The following is a 23,369-nucleotide window of genomic DNA, read 5'->3' on the forward strand; positions in this document are numbered from 1 at the left end:
AGAGTTTTCACATGAAATGTATGAAACCATTTATCAGTTAAAAAGCATGCTAAAAAAGCCGAGGTACGATTTTTATCTTAGCTAAAAAAGGCCTAGAGTGAACAAAATGACACATTACAATTTTATTCCAAGAGCTGATTTCTCGTATTAATCGATTTTGTCAATTATAATATTGTTCTTTCTGAAAACATAAAAAACATTTCCTAAAAAATATTAATATTTGAAAGAGACTTGACAATTGAAATATTAGAAGTTGTTCCCATATCCAGTCCAGGACAACTTTAAAAACTAAACGCAACGAGCATACACACAGCTAGCACGACAGCCACAATCCAAACCTTAATTAAGCATACCGTTTTCATGATTCAGTGTACCTGAATCGCACTCAATCGATGGATCGCCCTAAATCGGGTATCCTTTGCCAATCAAATCTCACAAGCAACTAGAGACTTGCTGTTTCTCCCCTGCGATCTCGAGCAGATGATAAGCTATAAGCTCAGCTAGCTCGCATATATAGCCATCCTCGCGACTGTTGGGATCACATCGATCCATCACAAGTTGGTTTAGGTTCTCACGCTTTGTGGTTTCGTGTCCTAATCTAACCATCTAGTTGACGTACTCGAATAATGCACTGTCTTTATGTTGGTCAAGCATGATGAACAGCCAGTGTTTTTGGAGCACGTATACGTACAATTCCTATTTAATTTGGATATAACCCTCCTAAATATCTCATTTTAAATTTACTAGAAAAAATACCCGTACCTTGCAACAGGTGAATGATATCTTAATCATATTATTGTTATATTTATGGTTTAGCTAAAGTGAATTTCATTGTGGGAATTCACTTGGATATTGTTTTTACAATATCCTGAGCTACAATTAGGAGTCTGGTCGTTTCAAGTTAGCACGTGAGTATTTTAAAAGAAATTTCTTATACAACTCGTTCTATATTTCCAAAAGCGAACAAACTTAAAAAACGACTAAAATATGAATTTGTAATTCACAAAGCGTATCAGATTAAAAACCGACTCAAACACGGATGACGTAACAAAAAACTAGAAAAATATCTTCAACTTTTATAATAGTAGAGATAGATACTTTTTGGACGGTTAAGATCATCCTCCGAGTCGAATCCCGAACTCGCGGCACTACCCATAACGATGCCACTCGATGTTGCTGCGCCGGCCGATGCCGCCACCAAGACTCATCGGCCACACTATTCATTATCGTCTCCCTTCACCTCAGCCTGCATCGTTTTCTTTTCTCACTACCATTGGAGCAATGATAATAATGAACTACAAATCAGCTATAAACCTATATGCAGGGGAGAGAAAAAAAAAAGCTAAGCTCGACACGTGCTACTATTGGTGATTTGCTCTAAAGATAATCATAGAGATGTTTATATCATATACTATATTTACATATTTATCATGCGCTATTTTTTGAAATAGATAACGTATTATTGGTTAATAAATACGTGATTCGTTCATGAGACTGCTTATGTTGTATGTTACTATTTCTAAAGGATCCCTGATAAAAAAATCATATGTACAATTCAATTATCAGCACATTTATTGATTGATAATCATGTCTTATGGATCATGGTATGGCGATACCAAATTAATAATATGGACATATGTTGGTGAACATGCTTATAAAACCAACATGAGATACTGCAAGAGTTATATGTGATTTGCCATTGGTTGTCTCATTTAGTATTGGTGTAGAATTCTTAGACCTGATATTATCATAGTTTTCAACATGTGTGGTAGCTTGCATAGAGGTTCCCAATTGCTACTCCGTGATTGGGTAGCTATATGAGCATGCTATGAAACATGTAGTGGGATATGAACAATCAAGATGGGATTTACCCTTTCTACGGAGAAATATCTCTGCCTCCCTCAATGTTCTAGATTATAAAAGTGCATGATCATGCGAAAAGTAGTTGAGGAGTTAATCATAGGTTAAGTAACTAATCTATCATATGATCGAGTAAATGATTGAACTATTAAAGGATGATACACATCTAGCCTATAACTTAATCGATATCGTGTGGCAAAGGGGTTCATACCAGTATACGCTAGAGGTTCAACCGATATGATCTTTATATATATCCGATCGATCAATATGTTCTTCTAGGAGCCGTTGTCGACAAGTGGACAGAAAATGAGTTTTCGGGTTACAACCGAGTATACATGAACTTACAGGGTTGCACTCTTAACATGCTGAAATAAAGGGATTGGATATCTATCTAATATGTACTTAATTTGGATAGGGATCTAAATAGGACTCCTATGGGCCTCGGAGGCCCAGTTATGGATCCTCTATATTCTTGAGGTGATGAGACTGGTGTGTGTGAGAAGACCTAGCTGTCACCCCCCAGCCAAAATCTACCAGCACACGGACGCTAGCACGTCTGCGCATGGCATTCCATCCCTGAGCGTGTTGATATTGTTAAAGGCGCCGCTGTTTTGCGGTACTCATCAGCATGGGAGTACGGAGAGGCGAACGCATGAGGAGGAGAAGGTCAGGCTCCAGTGATCGCCTATTTCCTCTACATCGATGTGCGCTACATCGCCGGCGTTCTTTCGGCTTCTTAGCACCCACTTCTGCTGCACAGCATGTAGAGTTGTAGTGAATCATAATTTCGCACTAGCATGCTTCCCGGTTTACGTAGTAAAAAAATTTGATTTATGTTATTTTAACATGCCCGTATCCCTACAGCTACAAGATAAATAAATTAAATGCATAAGTGAGAGAAGGAGATAAGAAAAAATAAAGATAAACTTGTAGCTAATATATTATATATGTTGGTTGTAAATGAGTTTATAGCTAGCATTAAGCTCTCCTACTAAACTTGCTTTCACACACCTTCATCAATCCCAGCACAATTCTCCACCCAGTTTCACCTTCTTCTGTGTCTGGCGGCTTGCACCGCTAGATCCACCGCTGCTGCTATCTGCCGCCTCCTAACCAAATGGCGTCTGTCACCCTTATCGTCCTTCTACATATCTGTAGCTCTAAGGCCCCGTTTAGTTCGTGAAATGAAAATTTTTGGATGTCACATCGGACGTTTGACCGGATGTCGGAAGGGGTTTTCGGATACGAATGAAAAAACTAATTTCATAACTCGCATGGAAACCGCGAGACAAATCTTTTGAGCCTAATTAATCCGTCATTAGCATATGTGGGTTACTGTAGCACTTATGACTAATCATAAACTAATTAGACTTAAAAGATTCGTCTCGCAATTTCCCCCCTAACTGTGCAATTAGTTTTTATTTTTATCTATATTTAATACTTTATACATGTGTTTAAATATTCGATGTGATGTTTTTGGAAAAAATTTTCTGGAAACTAAACAGGGCCTAAGCTCAACCATGACATGTCTTCTACCACCCGATCACTTATGCTTTCTCAAAGAGATTCTCCCATGCATTAGTCAAATATATTTGGCGCTAGGAGAACAAGGGCATTATGCTTTTCTCCACCGGATCATCTAATAGTGTTATTTTCTCATGAAGATAAAGATAAAGATGAAAATTAAGTGTTTTACGAAAAATAAGATGGTATTAACTTTTAATTATTACAAACTTGAAAAATAGATTAATCTGGTATTTTAGAGAAACTTTTATATAGAAAGTTTTCACACGAAATACACCATTTAATAGTTTGAAAAGCATGCCACAAATGAATATCCAAATTCTTTTCGCTTTTTTTGGTAGAAAAGAACGGGACCTTAAAGGTAATTGTTGGGGAATGACATCAAATTAGCTTGGCTTCATCCAAATGGGAGTATCTCAATTAATATATTAATTGGAATTTTCTATCATAATTAATATATGGCCACGAAGTGAAAGTTTCTCAACTGATTAGTTTCCTTTAGTGCAATTTGCACACCAAGATTTAAAATGGGTGCTCATATTTATGACTAATTATTATTTTAGTTTTAGTTATAGGTAACATACTCGTTACCTGCGTTTATAATGCGAAAAAAACAGTAATATGGTTGTATGAAAAGTAGCACTTAATTATACCTTGAGGACTTCACTGTCTCTCTCTTGTTTGAGTGCTATACATGTGGTCACTTACTCACTTTAGGTCTCAATCTCTGTTACAGGTGTTTATAGTGGTTGGATGTACGTATGTATTTACAGTAGTGAGTGTGCATGTGTTATAAGTCTGCAATTGTACCGTATCTATACTAATATAAAAAGGAGGAGTTCAACCCTAGCAATCCTACAGGTGAAATCACCTGGATCAATCCCTACCGTCCATCCACATCTATCTACTAATTCGGACCGTCCATCTTCTTCTATCCTAATCCGTTTTGTCATCCTCCTATTGAGCGGTGGTCCTCGCGCGGCTCTTCCTGCTGCTCCTCACACGACTCCCGCGATGATCGCGCGCTGACCACGCCTCGCTCTTCTCGAGCCGCTCCTCCTCGCTGATTCCAACAGCGACGGTGATTCCAATGATTCCACCGATTCCACCGCTGTTGGATCTCCACTGATTCCATCGATTCCACCAATTTCGCCCCGAAGCGGTGACTCCGCCACATAAAACCCAGCCACGATGACTCCGCCGTGCGCATCCTCTCTCGCTCGCTCCTCACTCGACCAACGCCGCTAGCGCACCACCACAACGCCGGATCAGCGCCGAGCCACCACCGCACAACCGCATCCCCTTCCGCCGGTGCCACGCCCGGGACTGCCCCCGATGACGACGGACGCACGCCCCCATTGCTTCTCCGCAAATAGCTCCTGAGCTTCATGCGAAGCCCGCGCCGGCCCTAGGAAAGCCTCTCCTCCGCGAATCCCTCCTCACGGAAGCCCTAAGCTCCTCTGTCTTCCTCAGGGAGCGTCGCCGATCCGTCGGTCGCTGGTCACCCTCCCGTCGCCGGATCCCCTCCCGTCATCGGCTGCCACCCGGTGTCTATCGCCGTCGCTGTTGGATATAGGTCGTTGTCCGGCGTTGACTGCTCTCGCTATTGGATCAAGGCTGTCGCCCATCGTCGGGCATCATCCACTGTCACCGCCGCTCACCGGCTTGCTGCCTGATCGAGCAGGCCAGCACCCATCTCCAGCGCCCGTCAGGTGAGTTCCCACCCTTGCACTGCAGCCACCCTAGCCACCATGTCCAATTACGATGAAACATTTTATTTCTTCCCCCTCATTCCTTTCATGTTCTTTGTAGGTGAACCAAGTACAGAGGATGCGGTGGAGGCGTGGGGGCTAATCACTAATCAGTCAGATTTTTGTGGATCGAGCTTATTACCTCAGTTTTCTCCTCTTCGGTGATGGAGCCGGTTCAGGTGCGCTGCAAAGGAAATAGTTGCCACACCCCCAGAAACCAAGTAATTTAAATACTTCTCTGTTGATTAAACTAGCATAAACGACATAACGGTGATTCAGTAGTTTTTGTTGTTATAGTTGCTATCGTTGTTTTCTTGCAGGTGAATGTGCTCTTATCCTGATACGGCATAGTGAATCATTGTGGACTGACTGAAATCTGTTTTATTGTGGAATGAGCAAAAATTGTTTACTTGATGTCGAGAAGGCTATATATGTCGGGAGCTGTTTGGAAAGGGTTTAATCGGAGCAACGTTATTGGGAAAGTATTTTGCGGGGCAGTTTGGAAAGGGTTTTGTCGGAGCAATTCTGGGAATTATACTTTTATTGGATCAATAATGATTGGAAAGGATTTTATCGCAGAAATCTTGATTAGGAAGGTATATGTATGTGTGGTCAGAAATTTATCCCTTCGCAATTCAATAGATGCATTCTCTATTTTGCTAACAAGAATCAATTTGCATTTTTTTTGGAAAGAAAATAGACGATGTGCATTGAAAGAATTATTGTTCTTTGAGATAGAATAATTCAATAGAATTATTGTTTCTTGTCCAGGCATTCCCATGAGTTGCAAATCCAAGGAAGTTATTACAAGCTAATCGATTTATCCCATTACGAGCTAAAGCCCGCTGGTATGTTTTTTTTTCTCTGCCATTCACCATTGAAATATGGAATACCATATTCTTTTTTCATTCGATGCACTCTTTATTGTCTGTTCTAATTTCTTCGACTACTAATAATTTGCAGTTTGATATTGCTTTATCCCACTGCTTTTCCATTAGAACCAACAAAAGGAGAAATTCCTTTAGCTGAAGTCCTCAGATTCAATACCAAAGTTGATTGTTTGATTCTAAACGTAATTATCATGGTTTCTTGTGGTCCTTTAATGGTGATATTAAGATTTGGGCAAAATTGGTACAAAAGCTACATGTCCAAAATACCTTGGTAGCTTCCCCACTTCTATTATCTCTCCAATTTACTCTTAAATTGTATGATACAATATTATCAAGTTTCATAGTAGTTATTTTGGACTCACCTACTCTTAAATTGTATGATACAACATTATCAAGTTTCATATTAGTTATTTTGGACTCACCTCTTCAAAGTACCTGTCATCTGGGTTGGGAGGTAATTTCTAAATCTCAGCTCTGCTATTTGATGATCTGACATTCATATTTTACTACATACTTCTTGTCACTAGAATTCCTGCTGCATACGTACTAGCTAGGTATTTCCTCTTACAATAATGGTTGTCAGAATTGGCAGCATGAAACTGATCAGCTCAATGTAACACTTGAACAATCTGAGAGTTTTCGTTTACTCCAGGACACCTGACAGTTGACACATATGATATATTTAACACATTGTGTTGATTGCGCATAAAGAAGTAGCCCAACATATTTCTGCTAAGCACATGAACATATTGGTACATATTTACACTTCTTTATTTTTACAAGGCACTATGCTACTGATAGTTTATTGATGGGCTGCAGCTGAATTTATTTTAAAAACAACTACTATTTTTTTTTCACCTACGTTGCCATTCCTCCGTTCCTGCATGTCCACTTTGTTGCAAATCCGGAATTGTGGAGAAACTCTTGATGTTCATCATATGCCAGTTTATACTTTTCTAAATTGCCAAATTGAAAAGAGGGTTACATATTTATTCAGTCCTATCTACAGGTTGGAGGTTGTATGCAGCTAGCTAGGTCACTTTCTTATCACAACTCACAAGATTGCCGCTTTAATAGCTGTAGTTTGAATCTAGGATGGTCTGTCACAAGGAGCTTTAATTACTTCTATGAATTTTGTTAAATTAAAATTGATACATTTGTGGCTTTTATTGTTTGAGATTCAAAAAAAAATTAGGTTGCTGCTCAAGAGCAAAAGGCAATAACATGGGGCAGTGATAAAACTATTTTTGGGCACAGTTAGTCTGTGACCATGTCTTCATAGGCACAGTTAGTTTGTGACCATCTCTTCATATGCATATTGCATAAATGAAAGGGAAACTCATTGTTAAAAAAACTGAAATGGAAACAACTTTTCCATGGTGATCCGATTGACCATAGCTCGGATCTTGGATATCAATACTGTAATTCATAAAGTGCAGAATACATGATTCAGTTGGAGAAAGGCAATACATGAGGAAGATGTTTTGAACAATATATTATCTTAGATTAAACTAATGTTTTTTTCTCATCTGGTGTTTTGTACCCTTACAATCGTCTAGCTGTTGTAATTCATCAAGTGCTACCAATGTTGAATTGGTTGTACTCTGTAGCAACCTAGCAGGGCTTTACAATTTGTTCTGTGCAAAATTTGGCATGGAGTGAGAAAGGGATTATGTTTACAATTTTCAAATAAATTAGTGTTAACAAAAATCTGAGCAGTTTTATACCTAACCAAGGCATTCCCTTTAGTCTTCTTGACCCCTTGGCACATAGGGTGATGGGGAACAGTTAAAATTCTAAGAAATTTTATACTGAACATGAGCAAATTTTATTTCTCTTAAGTTTTTCTGACTGGTATATTGCTCAATCAATGAGGCTGATGAAAAATCCAAGATTGCAGTCACACTTTGATGCATGAATATTACTTCTCCGTTTTAAATAAAATATATAATATTATTGACTTGTAGGACATGATGCTTGACTGATAATTTTGTTAAAAAATTATGTATATATGTGATTTGTTTCATTATCATTAAAGATACCTCAAGCGCAACCCATATTTTCTCAATTCATATAAAAGTATTATGATGCAAGATTGGGAGGATTTCCTTGGTACTAAATAGCAAAAAAAATTAGCTATGTTATGTTATTCAAACTTATAAGTGAAAAGTGTGTTGATTTTTTAAATGTGTGTCCTAGCTTTTAATTATATACTACTATGAATTTGATTTTCAATATAATGTAACTTTAATACAGGTTACGACGTGCATTGCACGTGCACGCAGAAAAATATTAGTTATGCTATGTTATTCAAACTTATAAGTGAAAGTATATTGATTTTTTAAATGTGCATCCTAGCTTTTAATTATATACTACTATGAATTTGATTTTCAAAATAATGTAATTTTAATACAGGTTACGACGTGCATTGCACGTGCACGGTTACTAGTTTCTTAAAAAGAATCAATATGGTTGCTACGTAGCACATAATTTACCTTGAGAACTTCATAGTTCGTCTCTTGTATGAGTGCTACATGTGTGGTCACTTTACCTATCAGTCGAGCATGCCTAATTAAAGGATATGATTGAAGAGTGCATTCCCTCTGTTTTTAAATAAATGTAGTTTTAGTCTTAGAATTTATTGATAAAAGTGTATAGTTTCAAAATTTATTGATAAAAGTGTATAATTTTAGAGCGGTTTAGTAGACGTCTTTAGTTAATGGCACCATATCTTTTTCTTTTTATTTTCAGTCATTGAATCAATAGTACTTTCTCTCCTGCTTCTCGTTTTTCCCTTGTCATTTTTTATGCGTATTAATGAAGAATATAGTAATGTTCTAATCGTTTTTTTAATATATCTTTTATTAGAGAAGGGAGTACCTTTCATAAAAGTATTAATTAGTTATCACAAAGGGAATCAACATTTATGGTTTTTCCTGCAGATGACAGTCCCCTGTAGCTGCTCTATTAGCTAGGACGATGCATGACATCGGAGAAAATAAAAGGCTCGCACATGGAGCGGTCGATGGGGTGTGTCACGTCTGCGTTTTGCTACAATCGCTACAATGCCTGCGGAGTGAAAATTTTACGAAAAGGCCAGCCGCTTCGCGCGTAATTCGGTCTAGGTACTTTACATGTAGGCCCTTAAAAAGACCGGATATTCCATGCAAAGGAGTGAAAAATCTAACTGGGCAGGATGGACATTGTTAGATCCAACGATCGAAAACGATTTGTTACCATAAAGTATCGGTACCTCGAGGTACTTTTTTCGTTAGACAGGAGCGAGTCTCAAAAATTTAAGACGATAAATATCCCTGTCGGCAATCAGAACATCGGATTTCATGTGAAACATGAAAGTCAATATTGGTCGTAGCTTGATCCCACTGCTAAACGATACCATTTCACCCGAAAACTTTATTTATTTTGAATTTCATGAATCTAGAAAAAGTTGTTTAAATTCAGCCAAATTTTCTTCACATTAATTTCAAATATTTTTGGGCCGAAATATCTTAAAATTTCTGCAATTTCGGATATTTTGACCCCGAAAGATATAAGTGCAAAACCGATTTATAAATCCCTACCTGTGATAACTGATAGATTGTCCATAGGCGAAAAAAATCTAGACGTGTCGAAGGTGGCAACTGGCATCAAAAAAATGTGGTGCAATTTGCCATTTGTGAACAAACACTGGAATTTACCACTGGGAATAGACAAATTAATGTACCCACTTGCTTTGATGACAATGCTTTCAACTATTGTTTGGCGATTAACCTGAATACTTGATTCAATCCTGCGTGATTGGTGGCAAGATTTGCCAACTGATTTGTTTAAAATTTTGGAGGAAAATAAATCTACTGAAGTTTAAAACACAGTTATTTTGTATAATTTGCAGAAGGGTGTGTGATTTCGATGGAAGCATAACACTACTAGTACTACATAACTTCGTGTATAGACAATAGGTAAAAAATGCCGCTTGGTGAAGTTATGAGACACTCAATTTTCATCACTGGCACCCAATTTGTGACAAAAAATCATGGAGTTGAAAAATACAATCGTATGTGACGTTCTTACCTGTGAATAAACAGTGTATTTTTATGGTACTTACCTGTTTTTCCTTAAAATTTTAAAAGTCAACGTTCCCATACAAAAAGCAAAGAAGTACCTGCAGTTACAGGACTTCAAGAAATACACAAAGCATTCTTTTAGGTACACCTACACACATATAGTGATGATGAAATCACTCCATTTCTTAAATACACAAATGACTCTCATCTGACAGTTAAACCGGCTGTATCAGCTGACAACGAGTACCGTATATATATATATATATATATATATATATATATATATATATATATATATATATATATATATATATATATATATATATATATAGGCTGCTAATTAAGTCAAGCCTACTCACCCACCGAATATTTTCATCTCAAGAGGGACATCCTTCGCATCCCTTCACTTCATGAATGTCATCTAGATACGATGTTTTCTAGAAAAAACATGACAGCGTAGATCAGTATGTGATATATAATATATTTTTTCCGTCCCACAATATTTACTCCGTATCTTTCTAGCATTTAAAAGTTGTTCCAAAATAGTTGTCACTTTGAAGTACGTACTACTTGTCACATTAACCACTTCTAATTAAAATTTCTCCCCATTCTACCCCCAACCACCATTCTACATCCAACTGTACATTATTTATTAAGGGGTATTATAGTCTTTCCTCCTAACCTTAATATATGCTAAACAACCTAAAATGATAAGTATTCTGGGACGGAGGCATAGTACATGTGTAGTTAAAATTACTCCTGTTGTAAAATTGGTGTTCAAAAACCCATCTTGTAGATCAAATAATTAATTTTCATCGAGTGCTATACGTTTAGCGGGTAAGGATCCTCTGCCATAATGTCATTACCATTAGACTTACTGCCATGTGGGTCTCACTTTTTATTTTTTGCCCACATGTGCCATTATGATAGAGGATGCGAACCCATGTTCAACTTACCCGACCCCTATCTCTCTGTTTTTTTAGATTTCCACTAAATCTAAAAAAACACAGCCTCTCTTTTTACTATGTGTCAAGTACCAAAAAAGGTCACACATACGCTTGAGTAGAAAATGTATAGTTATCCCTGTTTACACCCAAATTTGGTACCTAGATTCAAAATAAGGAAAATTGCCAAGATTTGGGAAAGTCGCCGGTTTCCTCCACAGAGCCGGTCTGACCGCTGTGTATTGGCCAGTCTGACCGACGGCATGTGGTCGTTCAGACCAGCAGAGTCCGATGCCGAGTCTGTTTTCGTCGGGTCTCGAGTTTCCTTACTCGATCAGGTTTCCATTGGTTCTACCCCGAGTTAGAAGTGGAGCAGAACTTGTAGGAGGCAAGACCAACCCCTATATAAGGGACAAGTCAGATTCAATTGTAAAAATAACATATAATCTACATACAGGCCTATTGAATTGCTTTTTCATTATTTCAATCTATTTCTAGTTTAGTTCGTCCATCTTTGTCGCTTTGCACTATAAATCGTCTGCCTTCGCTACGAGAGTTCGAAATCATTTGTAGATTTGTCCCGTAAACTTTCTGTTTGCCCACGAGACGGGTAGTTATCTATCGTTCTATCTAAATTAACTCCGCTAGCCGGTTTAATCTAACAAAACATATCTTAGTCTAGCTTTTTGCTAGATTGAGGTGGTTAGCGACTCTACAATCACCGCAAGGCGTTTAGATGTCCCAATCGTGATTGTCTTCTTGCCAAACAAGTTGACAACAATCCCATCGAAAAAATGTCCTCTACAGCTTTCAAACTGTGCTTTCTATTATTTATATAATATAAATTAAACGTAGTTTCACATCCCAATTAATGCTAAAACGAAAGTTGGTAATCAAAACATTCGATTAAGAAAGTGAAAGAATAATAAACGTCAATTTTTCGTTAGTGTGAAATGATACATACTACAGATCAAGTCGGCAATATTAATTAGGTGTTACTCTTAGCAGTAAAATATTGTAGAACACCCTCGTCGTACCTCCCCAGTTTGCAAATTTTCAGAAACGGTGTACACGTGATTTTGATGGAAGCCAAATTCTACATATATAATAAGGATAATTTTAGGTCAGAAACCTAATGTTATAGAACGATCCAAAACAATGATGAGAAGGTTAATTTGACCAAATTCAGCGGATGCCGACGTACGGTTCCGAAGAGTCAATTGGTCCTTTTCGAAAAGTCGTATAATAGCGACAATAACAATTACCTGCATGCAGATAGACTTCAAGTTCAAGATATTTGAATTTCTTGCACATTCAGATGCACCCCAACATTGACAAAATCTCCTCTGAAGGTTATACTTGCTTAGACTCAAGTGAAGTTGCATGTATTTTTGCTGGAGTGTCAAGCCTACCTCACCTACTTGCCTAACAGTTTCATCACAACTATTTTATCTACTCCCTCCGTTTCAAAATGTTTGACACCGTTGACTTTTTAGTACGTGTTTGGCCATTTAACTTATTCAAAAAATTTAAGTAATTATTTATTTTTTTCATATCATTTAATTTACTGTTAAATATACTTTCATGTACACATATAGTTTTACATATTTCATAAATATTTTTGAATAAAACGAACGGTCAAATATGTGCTAAAAAGTCAACGGTGTCAAACATTTTGAAACGGATGGAGTATTTTTGCAAGAAATCAGAGCAATTGTTCCTAGGTCGTGAAGGTCGGGCAAATATTCTTCTTGCTTACTCGAATCCCCGGCTCCTCGCTGACAAAATTTGGCATATATAAAGAATTCGTATATATATACACAGTTGAAAAAAAGAAATTGTTACATGCATATATTTAAATTTCAAACTGTGGCCCTATAATCTGAAAGACAAATTGATTAACAGAATATTTAACAACACACTAGTTGAGCAAGTCTAATAATTAGTGTAGCGTTCTGCTGGGTACGTGTATAGTCATCATGCAAATCTCGTGGATTGCAACTGAACGACAGCAATCACAAAAGATCATCAAATGTATGCTTTTGGCGGGTAGCTCTCCACGCTGTCCACCCACGGGTTGCAGCTCACGCGGCGGCGCTCCTCCTCGCCGTCGCCGGCGCCGGAGGAGACGGGCGGCACGTCGCGGAGCGCGCGCCAGACGGCGCTGTTGCACTTGAAGCCGGAGCCGAAGCCGATCTGCCAGACGCGGTGGCCGCGGCGGACGCGGCCTTTGGCCTCGGCGTAGGCGAGCTCGTACCAGAGCGAGCTGCTGCTGGTGTTCCCGAACCTGTGCAGCGCGCACTTGCTCGCCTCCATGTCGCCGTCGCCGAGGCCGAGGCTCCGCTGCACCTCCTCCAGCACGGCGCGCCCGCCGGCGTGCACGCAGAAGTGCTCGAACGCGCGCCGGAAGTCCGGGATGTAGGGGCGCCGCGCGCCGCGGCGGAGCACCCGCCGGAGCACCAGCGACCGGAGGAACTTGAGCTGCTCGGCGAGCGGGAGGACGAGCGGGCCGAGGGTGGTGATGTTCGTCTTCAGCGCGTCGCCGGCGACCGCCATGAGCTCCCTCGCCAGCGACACGCCCACCCTCCCGCGTTCGTCCTCGCGCTGGTACACGCTGCCGAAGCACCCGTCGGCGGCGCCCTTGTGGGTGCGCACCGTGTGGAGCAGCCGGTACTTGGCTCGCCGCGCGTCGCCGCCGCGGCTCGACAGCAGCGCCGCCGCGCCGCCCATGCGGAAGATGCAGTTGGACAGCAGCATCGAGCGGTCGTTGCCGAAGTACCAGTTGAGCGTGATGTTCTCGGTGCTCACCACGACGGCGAGGGCGCCGGCGTTGGCCTGGAGGAGGTCGCGGGCGAGGTCGACGGCGATGAGCCCGGCGCTGCACCCCATGCCGCCGAGGTTGAACGACTTGACGTCCTCGCGCATCCGGTAGCGGTTCACCACCATGGACGCCAGCGACGGCGTCGGGTTGAAGAGGCTGCAGTTGACGATGAGGATGCCCACGTCGCGGCTCGGGTCGACGCCCGTGGCGGCGAACAGCTTGTCGAGGCACCCGAACATGACGGCCTCCGCCTCGGCGCGCGCCTCCGCCATGGACAGCCGCGGCGGCCGCGCCTGGATGCCCGGCGGCAGGTACGTCCGGTCGCCGAGGCCGGAGCGGCGGGTGATCTTGGTCTGGAACGCGACCGCCTCGCCATTGAAGAACCCCGTGCTCTCCGTCATCTCGAGGAACCCGTCCTTGCTGATCTCGTGCTCGTCGCCGTCCGGCTTGTAGCAGGCGAACTCGACGAGGTACACTGGCCGCGGCCGCCTGGCGTACCAGACGGCGACGAGCAGCGCCGCCGCGCACAGCCACGCGGCGCAGCCGACGAGGTCGACGGCGTAGAGCGCGGCAACGTCGAACAGGCCGTACGCCGCGGCCGCCGCGAGCGCGAGCATCACCACCCACGACGGCGACGGCGGCATCGGGAAGCCGGCGGAGAGGAGGCCGAGCTTGACGTACTTGAGGTTGACGGAGCGGGCGAAGTCCGGCAGCCGGCGGCGGATCTTGATCACGATGCTCCGCGGCTCCGCGCCCGGCTTGCAGCTGGCGCCGCCGCCGGCCGCCACGACGGCCGGCGGGAAGGCCATCTCCGCCGTGAGGCGCTCGCGCTCCATCACTGCCGCCGTGGACGCCATTGATCACGACGACTACGCTGGCTTGCTTGCTTGCTTGGATGGGTGAGCTTTTGAGTTGAGTTGAGCTCGTGTTTGGATGGAGCTCCGTTTTATAGGCAGTTTTGTCCGCTGGAAGAAGAAACAGCGAACGTTCATTTTATAAGTAGCATTTTCTCGTTTATTTTAATTAGCTGCCAAATTTTAGGCAGATGAGAAAAGATTTGGAAATTTCTTAACAGAAACAAATACTTCCTTCGTTCCATATTATAACGTTTTGGCATCTCAATTTTTCGTCTATATTCAATACCATTCATGTATATATCAAGAACCTCAAATGTCTTATAATATTAAAAGAAGAGGTAGCTAGGACATTAAAAAAAATGCATTGGAAACTTTTGGCACAAGTAATATTAGAGTTAGGAATTTCCTAAATTTTATAGTTGTTAATTAATTCACTCTAAATGGACGTTCATATATATATATATATATATATATATATATATATATATATATATATATATATATATATATATATATATATATATATATATATATATATATATATATATATATATATATATATATATATATATATATATATATATATATATATATATATATATATATATATATATATATATATATATATATATTACGTGCTCACGCAAGCATGCATGTTGATTAGAAAAATAATTTTGAATATTGTGTGCTTAAATTTGGAATTACGTGGTTGCATGTGTTTAAATGAAAAAGAATGGGAATTTCCCGTGAAATTTCTCCATCAAAGTAGACCTTGCAGGATTAACTATCTAGAACCACGCAATTTTGCTAAAATTTTGAGGAGACAAAAACATAGCTCATTTTCTTTACACTATTTATTAAGGATGATCAGACACGTTGCAACATAAACATGCATGGTAGGCCAGCAAAATCTGTATGTGGGAATAATGTTTGGTGAGCTATAACAGTTCGTTCAACATCAACATATATATATATATATATGACCATACACATATATATATCAAATCTGGCATGCAAAATCATCAAGATATATCATTGAGGAACACGTTTGAATCATGCAGGCCAAAAATATTAATTCATCAATCATCAATGAAGCTAGCTAGCCATTCTGATGGAGCTATCGTCCCTAAAACAAATATTTCAGATAAAACAACATGTCAAATTAATTAACGAATGGCCGTCGTGGCCATGCCGTCGTGTCTGGGGGATTTCTTCATGCTGGATAGCTAAATGTAGGTAGCTCATCAGCGCCTCAACTAACCTAGAATTTAAGACTCCATTAATGTGTACTCTATGCAGTTAATATTTAAGAAAATTCCTTCCATACCCTTAAAATCACATTCATCTATGCTCCCGAGTTTTCTATACTCTCTAATATTCCTTGAATTTTTATTTTGATCCTTTTTCATTAGTTGACCGTTTAATATTGCTATGAATTAATTTGTAGACTATATTATTGGAAGAGTATTAGTTTGTTATATAAGACTTTATATATTTATATTCACGGATTTATAGTATGAGGTATTATCATGGCAAAGTATTTTTATTAATTATAGAAGAATTTAATATTTATTTTATTTATTTATTAAAGAGTATATCTTTACCTTCTACATAATTGGCACCCACCTGTAACTATTAAAAGCTAAAACTTAACATGAATGTATATCATATCATCACCCACTTGTAATTAGTATTCCATAAAACAATAATCTCCAAAACTAAGTTTATCATTATAAAAAGGAAAAAATATGAATTAACCCCTGAACGGTTGCGATCATCCGAATTACACCTGTAATTTGAATACTAAACATTTAAGTTCCATCAACTATCTAAACTGGACAAACCGACTCAATCCCAAGAGGTTTTGGTCTAACGTGGCAGTTCTAGATGTAAAATCTATGTACAAGGCCCACCTAACAGTGTTTCTCTCCTCTTTATCATCCTGTCTTGGCCAATAGACGAAATGACGGTGGTAATGTGGAGGCCTCCTTGCTGCTCCTTCTCCTTTGACTGCTTTCCTCCTCCTTGCTAGACTCCCATTGCCACCACCATCATCCACTGCGCCCTTCCGCCTCTACCACCGCCACTGCCCACCGTCGCCATCCTCCTCGGTGGTGGCGCCCTCCCCTCCCCTCGCCTCCTTGGTGTTTGTCAGGGCAGCTCTAGAGAGCGGTAGGACCAAATGTCTGGCCACTTGCAGTGTGAAGAAGCGGGAGATATCTGTCGACATTTGAGGTCACGACTATGGTATTTTGCATGTTATGGAGATCATCGGTACCAGGACATATGCGAGTTTGAGGTAAAAGAAATCGAAACAAGATTTTTATACAGGTTCGGACCCCTTGTGAGGTAATAGCCCTAGTTTAGTTTATATGAGATTGATATGAAAAACCACAGAGTACAAAGAGAACAGATGAATTCGGCGATACTGGTGAGATCCTTGTCGAGACCATTTGACGAGATCTCATGGCGAATTTGGCTTCATGTCCTCCAACTTCGTAAACTATGGCGGGTGTGTTGTGTCATGTCTCCTCCCCTCCTAGGGGGCTTGTATTTATACCCATAGATGTCCACTTGTCCAAATAGAACTAGGGAGACAAATATGGATACGATCCAAGTAGATCTTTGCGTTTCCATATAGAACTCTACTCGTCCTTTCTTATCCGGAACTTCTTCTATATATGATGTATGATTCCGTATAATACTTGGTATATGATGGGTCCCACCGAGCTTAGTTGATTACTATTGGGTATGTGGTATCCATAACCATGACAATATCGGCGATGAAACCAACCTCCAGATCCACCTCTACGTGTTGCCACCACTGAAGGATTGTCTTGTTCTTTGTGCTCGCAGGCGACAGCGTGGTTGGGGCTCACGCTGCTAAATCTTGACCACAACGATGGTATCGCCGAACCATCGTGTTCCTTGCACACACTCCCCACCTCTGGTCGGCGACGGGAGTAGCGGAGGGAGAGCAGCCTCCACTGCCATGCCCAAACTTGGTGCTGCAAGCGTACAACAGCACACAACATCTCCACCGGAGACGAAGAAGCATAAATCGTTGAGAGTGGTCGGTGGAATCATGGGGAATGATACTTGATCTGGCAGAGGGCTCGTTGTAGCTTTCTTGCAAGCTCCAGCTCCGCCACCACCACCTCTTCCTCCTTCGCAAGCTTCGCCCTGCTGCAGCCACCTCCGTGCGAGTTCCGATGATACCTCCTCCTCCGCCTCGCCACTGCTGGCGTCCTCCCTATGCCATGCGAGCTCTGGTTCTTCAACATGCAAGATGTACGCCGCCGCAGGATGTGGAGCTTAACTTCTCAGAGAGGGGGATTTGGGCAGCGAGGGAGAGGAGAGTGAAGATAGATATGATAGGTAGGCCCTGTCTATTTTATTTTTTTTATGACTGGACTGCCTTGTGTGATGATACCTTTGCCAACTTGGACCAAAGCCATTTAATGCTTAGGTGTGTAATTTGTCCGGTTTAAAAAACTCACGGTGTGAAATGTATAGTATTTAAATTGATGGGGAATTGGACGACCACGATAGTATGGCGTAATTCGGATTAATTCTTTAAAAAATGCTATACATACTCATGAAACAAACTTATAAATATTATAATCACACAACAAATTATTTTATTTCCAACAATAGATTCCACATATTTCTTTGGTTTAATATATATAATTTAGCTAATAGTTACTAGTAAACATAGAATGATTGGATAAAGTATGATCTCCACACTAGAACTCCATGACAGAAGTTTTTCTATATATATGACTTAAATAAAACTGTAATATCTCTGTTCACTAAGTTGACAATTTACCTTCATTAAGTGTGGTCACGTATGCACCGGCTAGAAATTTGAAAAACCTCCCTCCAGGGCTCCAACGTGTATTATATATATTGGGCCAAATTCTAGCTAGAAGTGTCCATGTCCTGAAATTCTAAATTTAGCCACGGAAAGAAACAAGGAAAAGCTAGCAATCAGAGGCCCACTGAACTAGTGCAGTACTTACATTCATCCTAGCTGTGGAAAGCCCACCAACTTGTTCACACAGTGATCTGTTTATTTAGTACTCTCTGTCCAAAATAAGTAATGTTTTGTATTATTTATGTCTAACGTTTGACTATTTGTCTTATTTGAAATTTTTTAATGGTTAGTATTTTTATTTTTATTAGATGATAAAATATGAATAGTACTTTATGTTTAATTAATTAATTTTATTTTTTCATAAATTTTTCAAATAAGACGAACGGTTAAACGTTAGACACGGATATCCACGGCCGCACTTATTTTTGGGACGAAGATGGTATATAAAAGATAAATTTCATAAAACCCACATGTTATGGTTCGAGACTTCGAGTTGTATAAAACGATATGAATTTTAGCACCTACTATCATATAACCTCAGATATTGTAGTGTTCCAAGAAACCATACTGTTGACCAATTTGACATACTTTTATATCAAAATTTAAATTTAAGTGATGTTTTACTTACATATAACATTTATAGGATGAATAAAAACTCATAAATTTAAAATATGATTGAAGAACTAAAAAAATGTGGTATATAAAACTCAAAATGATCAATAGTATAGTTTTGTGATCAATACTCGGGGTTATGTACCACTTACCAAAACTCATACGTTATGCTCATGCAACTTAAACATAGATAGATTACGTGAAATTTACTTTTAGAAAAATACATATTTGTAAAAAAATAGCCAAACAATATTTCAACCATACACGTACCATGATAACATTCATTTGCAATCAATTATATATAGCAATATATATCGAGCTTGTCAATTCCATTCTGGAGGACATTCCAGTTTACCTCTTCGAATAGATCGCTCACTGGTGGAAAAACCATCTTTGATCGATCGACCCAAATCTATAATAGCCTCGGTTCCATTAAAAACCGAGACTAAAAACGATTTTTAGTGCCGGTTTATAAGAACAATAGGACTAGATGATCTTTATTCCCGGTTGGTTCCATGTCAGACCGTGTCAGGCGTTTAGGATCTTTAGTCCCGATTTGTAACACCAACCGGGACTAAAGATCTAACTTTAGTCCCGGTTGATGTTACTAACCGGAAATAAAAATCAACACGTACTATATAATCCTTATTACTTATCCTCTTCTCTCGTCCACACAACAAACTCTATCTCTTTCTTTCTTCCTCTCTAACTCCTGCCTTATCTCTTTCTTCCTTCCCTCCCTTATCTCTTTCTTTCTTCCTCTCTTCTTTTTGGATTGGGCGGGCCGGGCGGTGGGCGGCGCGCAGGGCCGGGCGGCGGGGCGGCGGCCGGCGCAGCACGCGGCGCGGAGGGCCACGGGGCGGCGCGGCGGCGGGCGGCGGCGCGGAGGGCGGAGGGCGGCGCGGCAGCGGGCGGCGGCGCGACGGCGGGCGGCGGCGCGGAGGGCGGCGCGGCAGCCGACGGCGGCGGGCGGTGGCCGGCTGGCGCGGAGAGGAGGCGGCAGCGGCCGGCCGAGCGGCGCCTCCGTGGTTTTTTTTTTAAGAATTTGTGATTTGTTGCATGATCCTGTGATGTATTTGATTTGTGTGCGATGTGAACTTGTGATGTATTTGCGATGAATTTTGTAGAACTTGTGATGTAATTTGATTTGTGTAATTTTTTTAGGATTTGCGATGTATTTGATTTATGTGTATAAGTAACTTAAAGATTTGTGATGTGGATTTGGGATGTTACTTTGATTTGGGATTTGGGGATATGCATCCCATTTGATTCGGGAGAAAATAAAAGAGGAAAAAAAAGAAAAAAGAGGACTATCTGTACTGCTGTTATTCCCTCTTTAGTCCCGGTTGGTAACTCCAACCGGGACTAAAGATATCTATAGTCCCGGTTATTTCACCCGGGACTAAAGATAGCGATCTTCGTAGTCCCGGTTGGACAACCGAGACTAAAGGGGGTTACGAACCGGGACTAAAAAGCACTTCTCCACCAGTGGCCGTCATACTGGTTGATATATATGGGAAAATAAGTAGTAAAAAAATCAAATATATAGTAAAACTTAGAAACTATGTAGGATTCAAAAATAGACATCTCGACGTCAAAAAGAATAAAACTTTTACTCCCAGATTTAATTATGAGTAAAAGTATAAAATGTGACACGGACAAATTTTATACATCTCCATTTTTGATCGAATATTAGTTTTCATGTTTGCACTACATGTTTGTTTGCAGTACATATTTTCTCCATATATATACCGATGTATCATTATGGGATTTACTTACATAAGGGAAAATTCAAATTTAACACTGATTTGAATCGTTATTACAAGATTGCCACTGCAAAATTACAAAATTACTAGAACTATCATTTGATCATTTGAGTGACATCCTTGCAAAATTGAAAAAAAACCAATGATAAATTTGTAAATGCCCCTACATAATAAGAATGTTCTATTATATAATATTTTATTAAAATCTAACATGTATAATTATATTTTAGACCTACAATAATGAGAGAAACCTGACATAAATAAAAAATATATAGCTAAACCTACAATAATGAACGCATCAGTGCATCACTCAAGCTTGGAACAGTACCGGAATAGGTGGTATGCTAGATCCGAACATTCCGGTCAATACCAACTGGAAATTTACCGGAACGATCAGTACATTTTGACCGGAACGGTAGACATACACGAAAAACGGAGCGGTGTATTAACGCGTGATTAATTAAGTATTAGCTAATTTTTTTTTAAAAAAATAGATCAATATGATTTTTTTAAACAACTTTTGTATAGAAAATTTTTACAAAAAAAGCACCGTTTAACAGTTTGAAAAGCGTGCACGTGGAAAACGAGAGGAAGTGTTGGGAACTTGCTGTTACAAACACACCCATACTGGTTATTTTGGCCGTAGCAGAATGGAGCTGATATGCTTATTGGTATGCATATCTGCTTAAATTCATCCTATCGTAATTCGACTAATTTGAAAACCGATCAGATCGATCAATTAATCGTGCATGCATGGTTGGAGACACATTCAACGTACTATTGGTAGCAGCATATATGGAAAATTAGTAGCCATCACTAAATTATTATTATTTTTCTCTAAACACAGCCATCAGTAAATTATGGGACTCAAGAAATGTGATCAGTTTCTGAAAATTGATTAGGCATATTGCCGTTCATTAATAGTATTCTTTTCCAACCATCAAATTGATCTTATACATAGTACGTGTCGTCCTTCATATGTACATAGCTAATTCAAACGAGAGCGGTGTTGACATGGACGCATACGTCACTGTTACATAAATAATTTTTCTAGATGAGAACCCCTCGCGAGCAAAGACGGCGGCTTCAGAGATGGGCCGCGCCAGCGGGCTTGATGCGGATCTGCTGCCCCCACCGTTAGGAGTGCGGATGAAGCGCCTCGAGGGAAATCTGGTGCCCCTGCCCTTGAGAGCGACGACGGCGCACAGATCCGCCACCCCCACCCTCAGGATAGATGCCGGCACTTGGATCCGATGGCCTCGGGATGGCAGGATTAGCTTCGGGCGGTAGCGGCAGCAGCAGCAACCTCAATCTGAGCGAATCCGTCTCGACGCCCACGTGAAGCGACAAATTTGCCTAGTCTAGGGATGGCGACGATGATGATGGCGGTGGCGGTGAGGACGACTGTGGCCTTAGGCAGCGGGAACGAGCCGCGCCAACAGTGAGGACGATGGCGTCTGCGATGATGATGACAGTGGTGGCTGCGACGATGATGGCTTCGGGAGCTAGGGTTTGGGATGAATCCGGGAGCTAGTGTTTCAAATTTGCTTTTATGAATTTTTATTTTTTTTGCTGCTGAAATTATGTTTCATGTGGTTGGTATAGGTATCTGCTTGCGAAAATCCTATTTTTGCATGTGTTTGCTCTTCCCGCATGGAAAATTTTGATTTTCGCCAACACTTGCGTGCATGCCGGCCACTCAGCTGCCTGTAAAAATTGGATTTGGACGCATGCAAAAAATAATTTTTTACTGATGCATTCTACTAATATGTCGAAACCTACATACATCAAATTGAGTAAGTTTTAGGGTTCCCTTCCGCATGCATGTTTGAATTATAGAACTTGATCTTAATTTGAGGTTGTTTTGGATGTTTTTTTATTGAAGATTATTTTTCAGTATTGATTTTAAAATCGCTAAAGACAGATACAAAAGTTTTATCTATATATTAATTATTTTTTCTAACAAGTTATACTAAGCGATGCCACACTATTAATTATTATATTAGCAAGTGAGAATGTTCTTTCAAATTAACTAAAATCAAGTTTACTTGTCTGCTAATTACAGAGACCTAGCATTTCATCAAGAGTTGACCCTTTTGTCATGCACAATGTATCAAAATCATATTAATCCAAAAAAAAATCATATAAGGAAGACAGAAGGAATATATCAGAGAACTACTTGATATTCCTCGTACGAACACGCTGCTGTACTATAGTTAACATATATGCATGCATCAATTACCCTGAAAAAACATAAGCATCAATTGTCTAATTAAAAACACACATATGCTGTGTGCCAAACCATGCATACGTGATTGTGAAAGTTACTAGTAGTATCTTAATTACGTGTTCTACATGGTCAACAGTTTAATCATTATGTCACTACAGTACACATAATCGTTG

The 23,369-nt window shown here is 40.2% G+C and overlaps 1 protein-coding gene and 1 long non-coding RNA gene across 5 annotated transcripts; one reads left to right on the top strand and one right to left on the bottom strand.

Moving 5' to 3' along the window:
* Positions 1-4,374: 4,374 nt before the first annotated feature.
* LOC4348144 (uncharacterized) lies at positions 4,375-9,299 on the top strand. 4 transcript variants are annotated; one of them, XR_010737221.1, is made up of 5 exons: positions 4,375-5,096; positions 5,197-5,356; positions 5,456-5,731; positions 5,907-5,983; positions 8,968-9,299. It is a non-coding gene; the product is annotated as an uncharacterized lncRNA (long non-coding RNA). The 4 variants fall into 4 exon arrangements; XR_001540313.3 differs by lacking the exon at positions 8,968-9,299 and adding an exon at positions 6,099-6,456; XR_010737222.1 differs by lacking the exon at positions 8,968-9,299 and having other exon boundaries at positions 5,456-5,737; positions 5,907-6,456.
* A 3,513-nt stretch (positions 9,300-12,812) lies between these two features.
* On the bottom strand, positions 12,813-14,793 carry LOC4348145 (3-ketoacyl-CoA synthase 1-like). Its single transcript, XM_015757674.3, has one exon. It carries the CDS (start codon positions 14,709-14,711, stop codon positions 13,062-13,064), a length of 1,650 nt encoding a protein of 549 aa, XP_015613160.1. The 5' UTR covers positions 14,712-14,793; the 3' UTR covers positions 12,813-13,061.
* Between the last annotated feature and the right edge of the window lie 8,576 nt (positions 14,794-23,369).

This window comes from Oryza sativa, chromosome 10, assembly GCF_034140825.1.
Source record: "Oryza sativa Japonica Group chromosome 10, ASM3414082v1".
Classification (NCBI taxonomy): Eukaryota; Viridiplantae; Streptophyta; class Magnoliopsida; order Poales; family Poaceae; genus Oryza; species Oryza sativa.

Coding starts and splice junctions, on each gene's coding strand:
- LOC4348145 (XM_015757674.3), bottom strand. CDS start 14,711: ATGGCGTCCACGGCGGCAGTGATGGAGCGCGAGCGCCTCACGGCGGAG.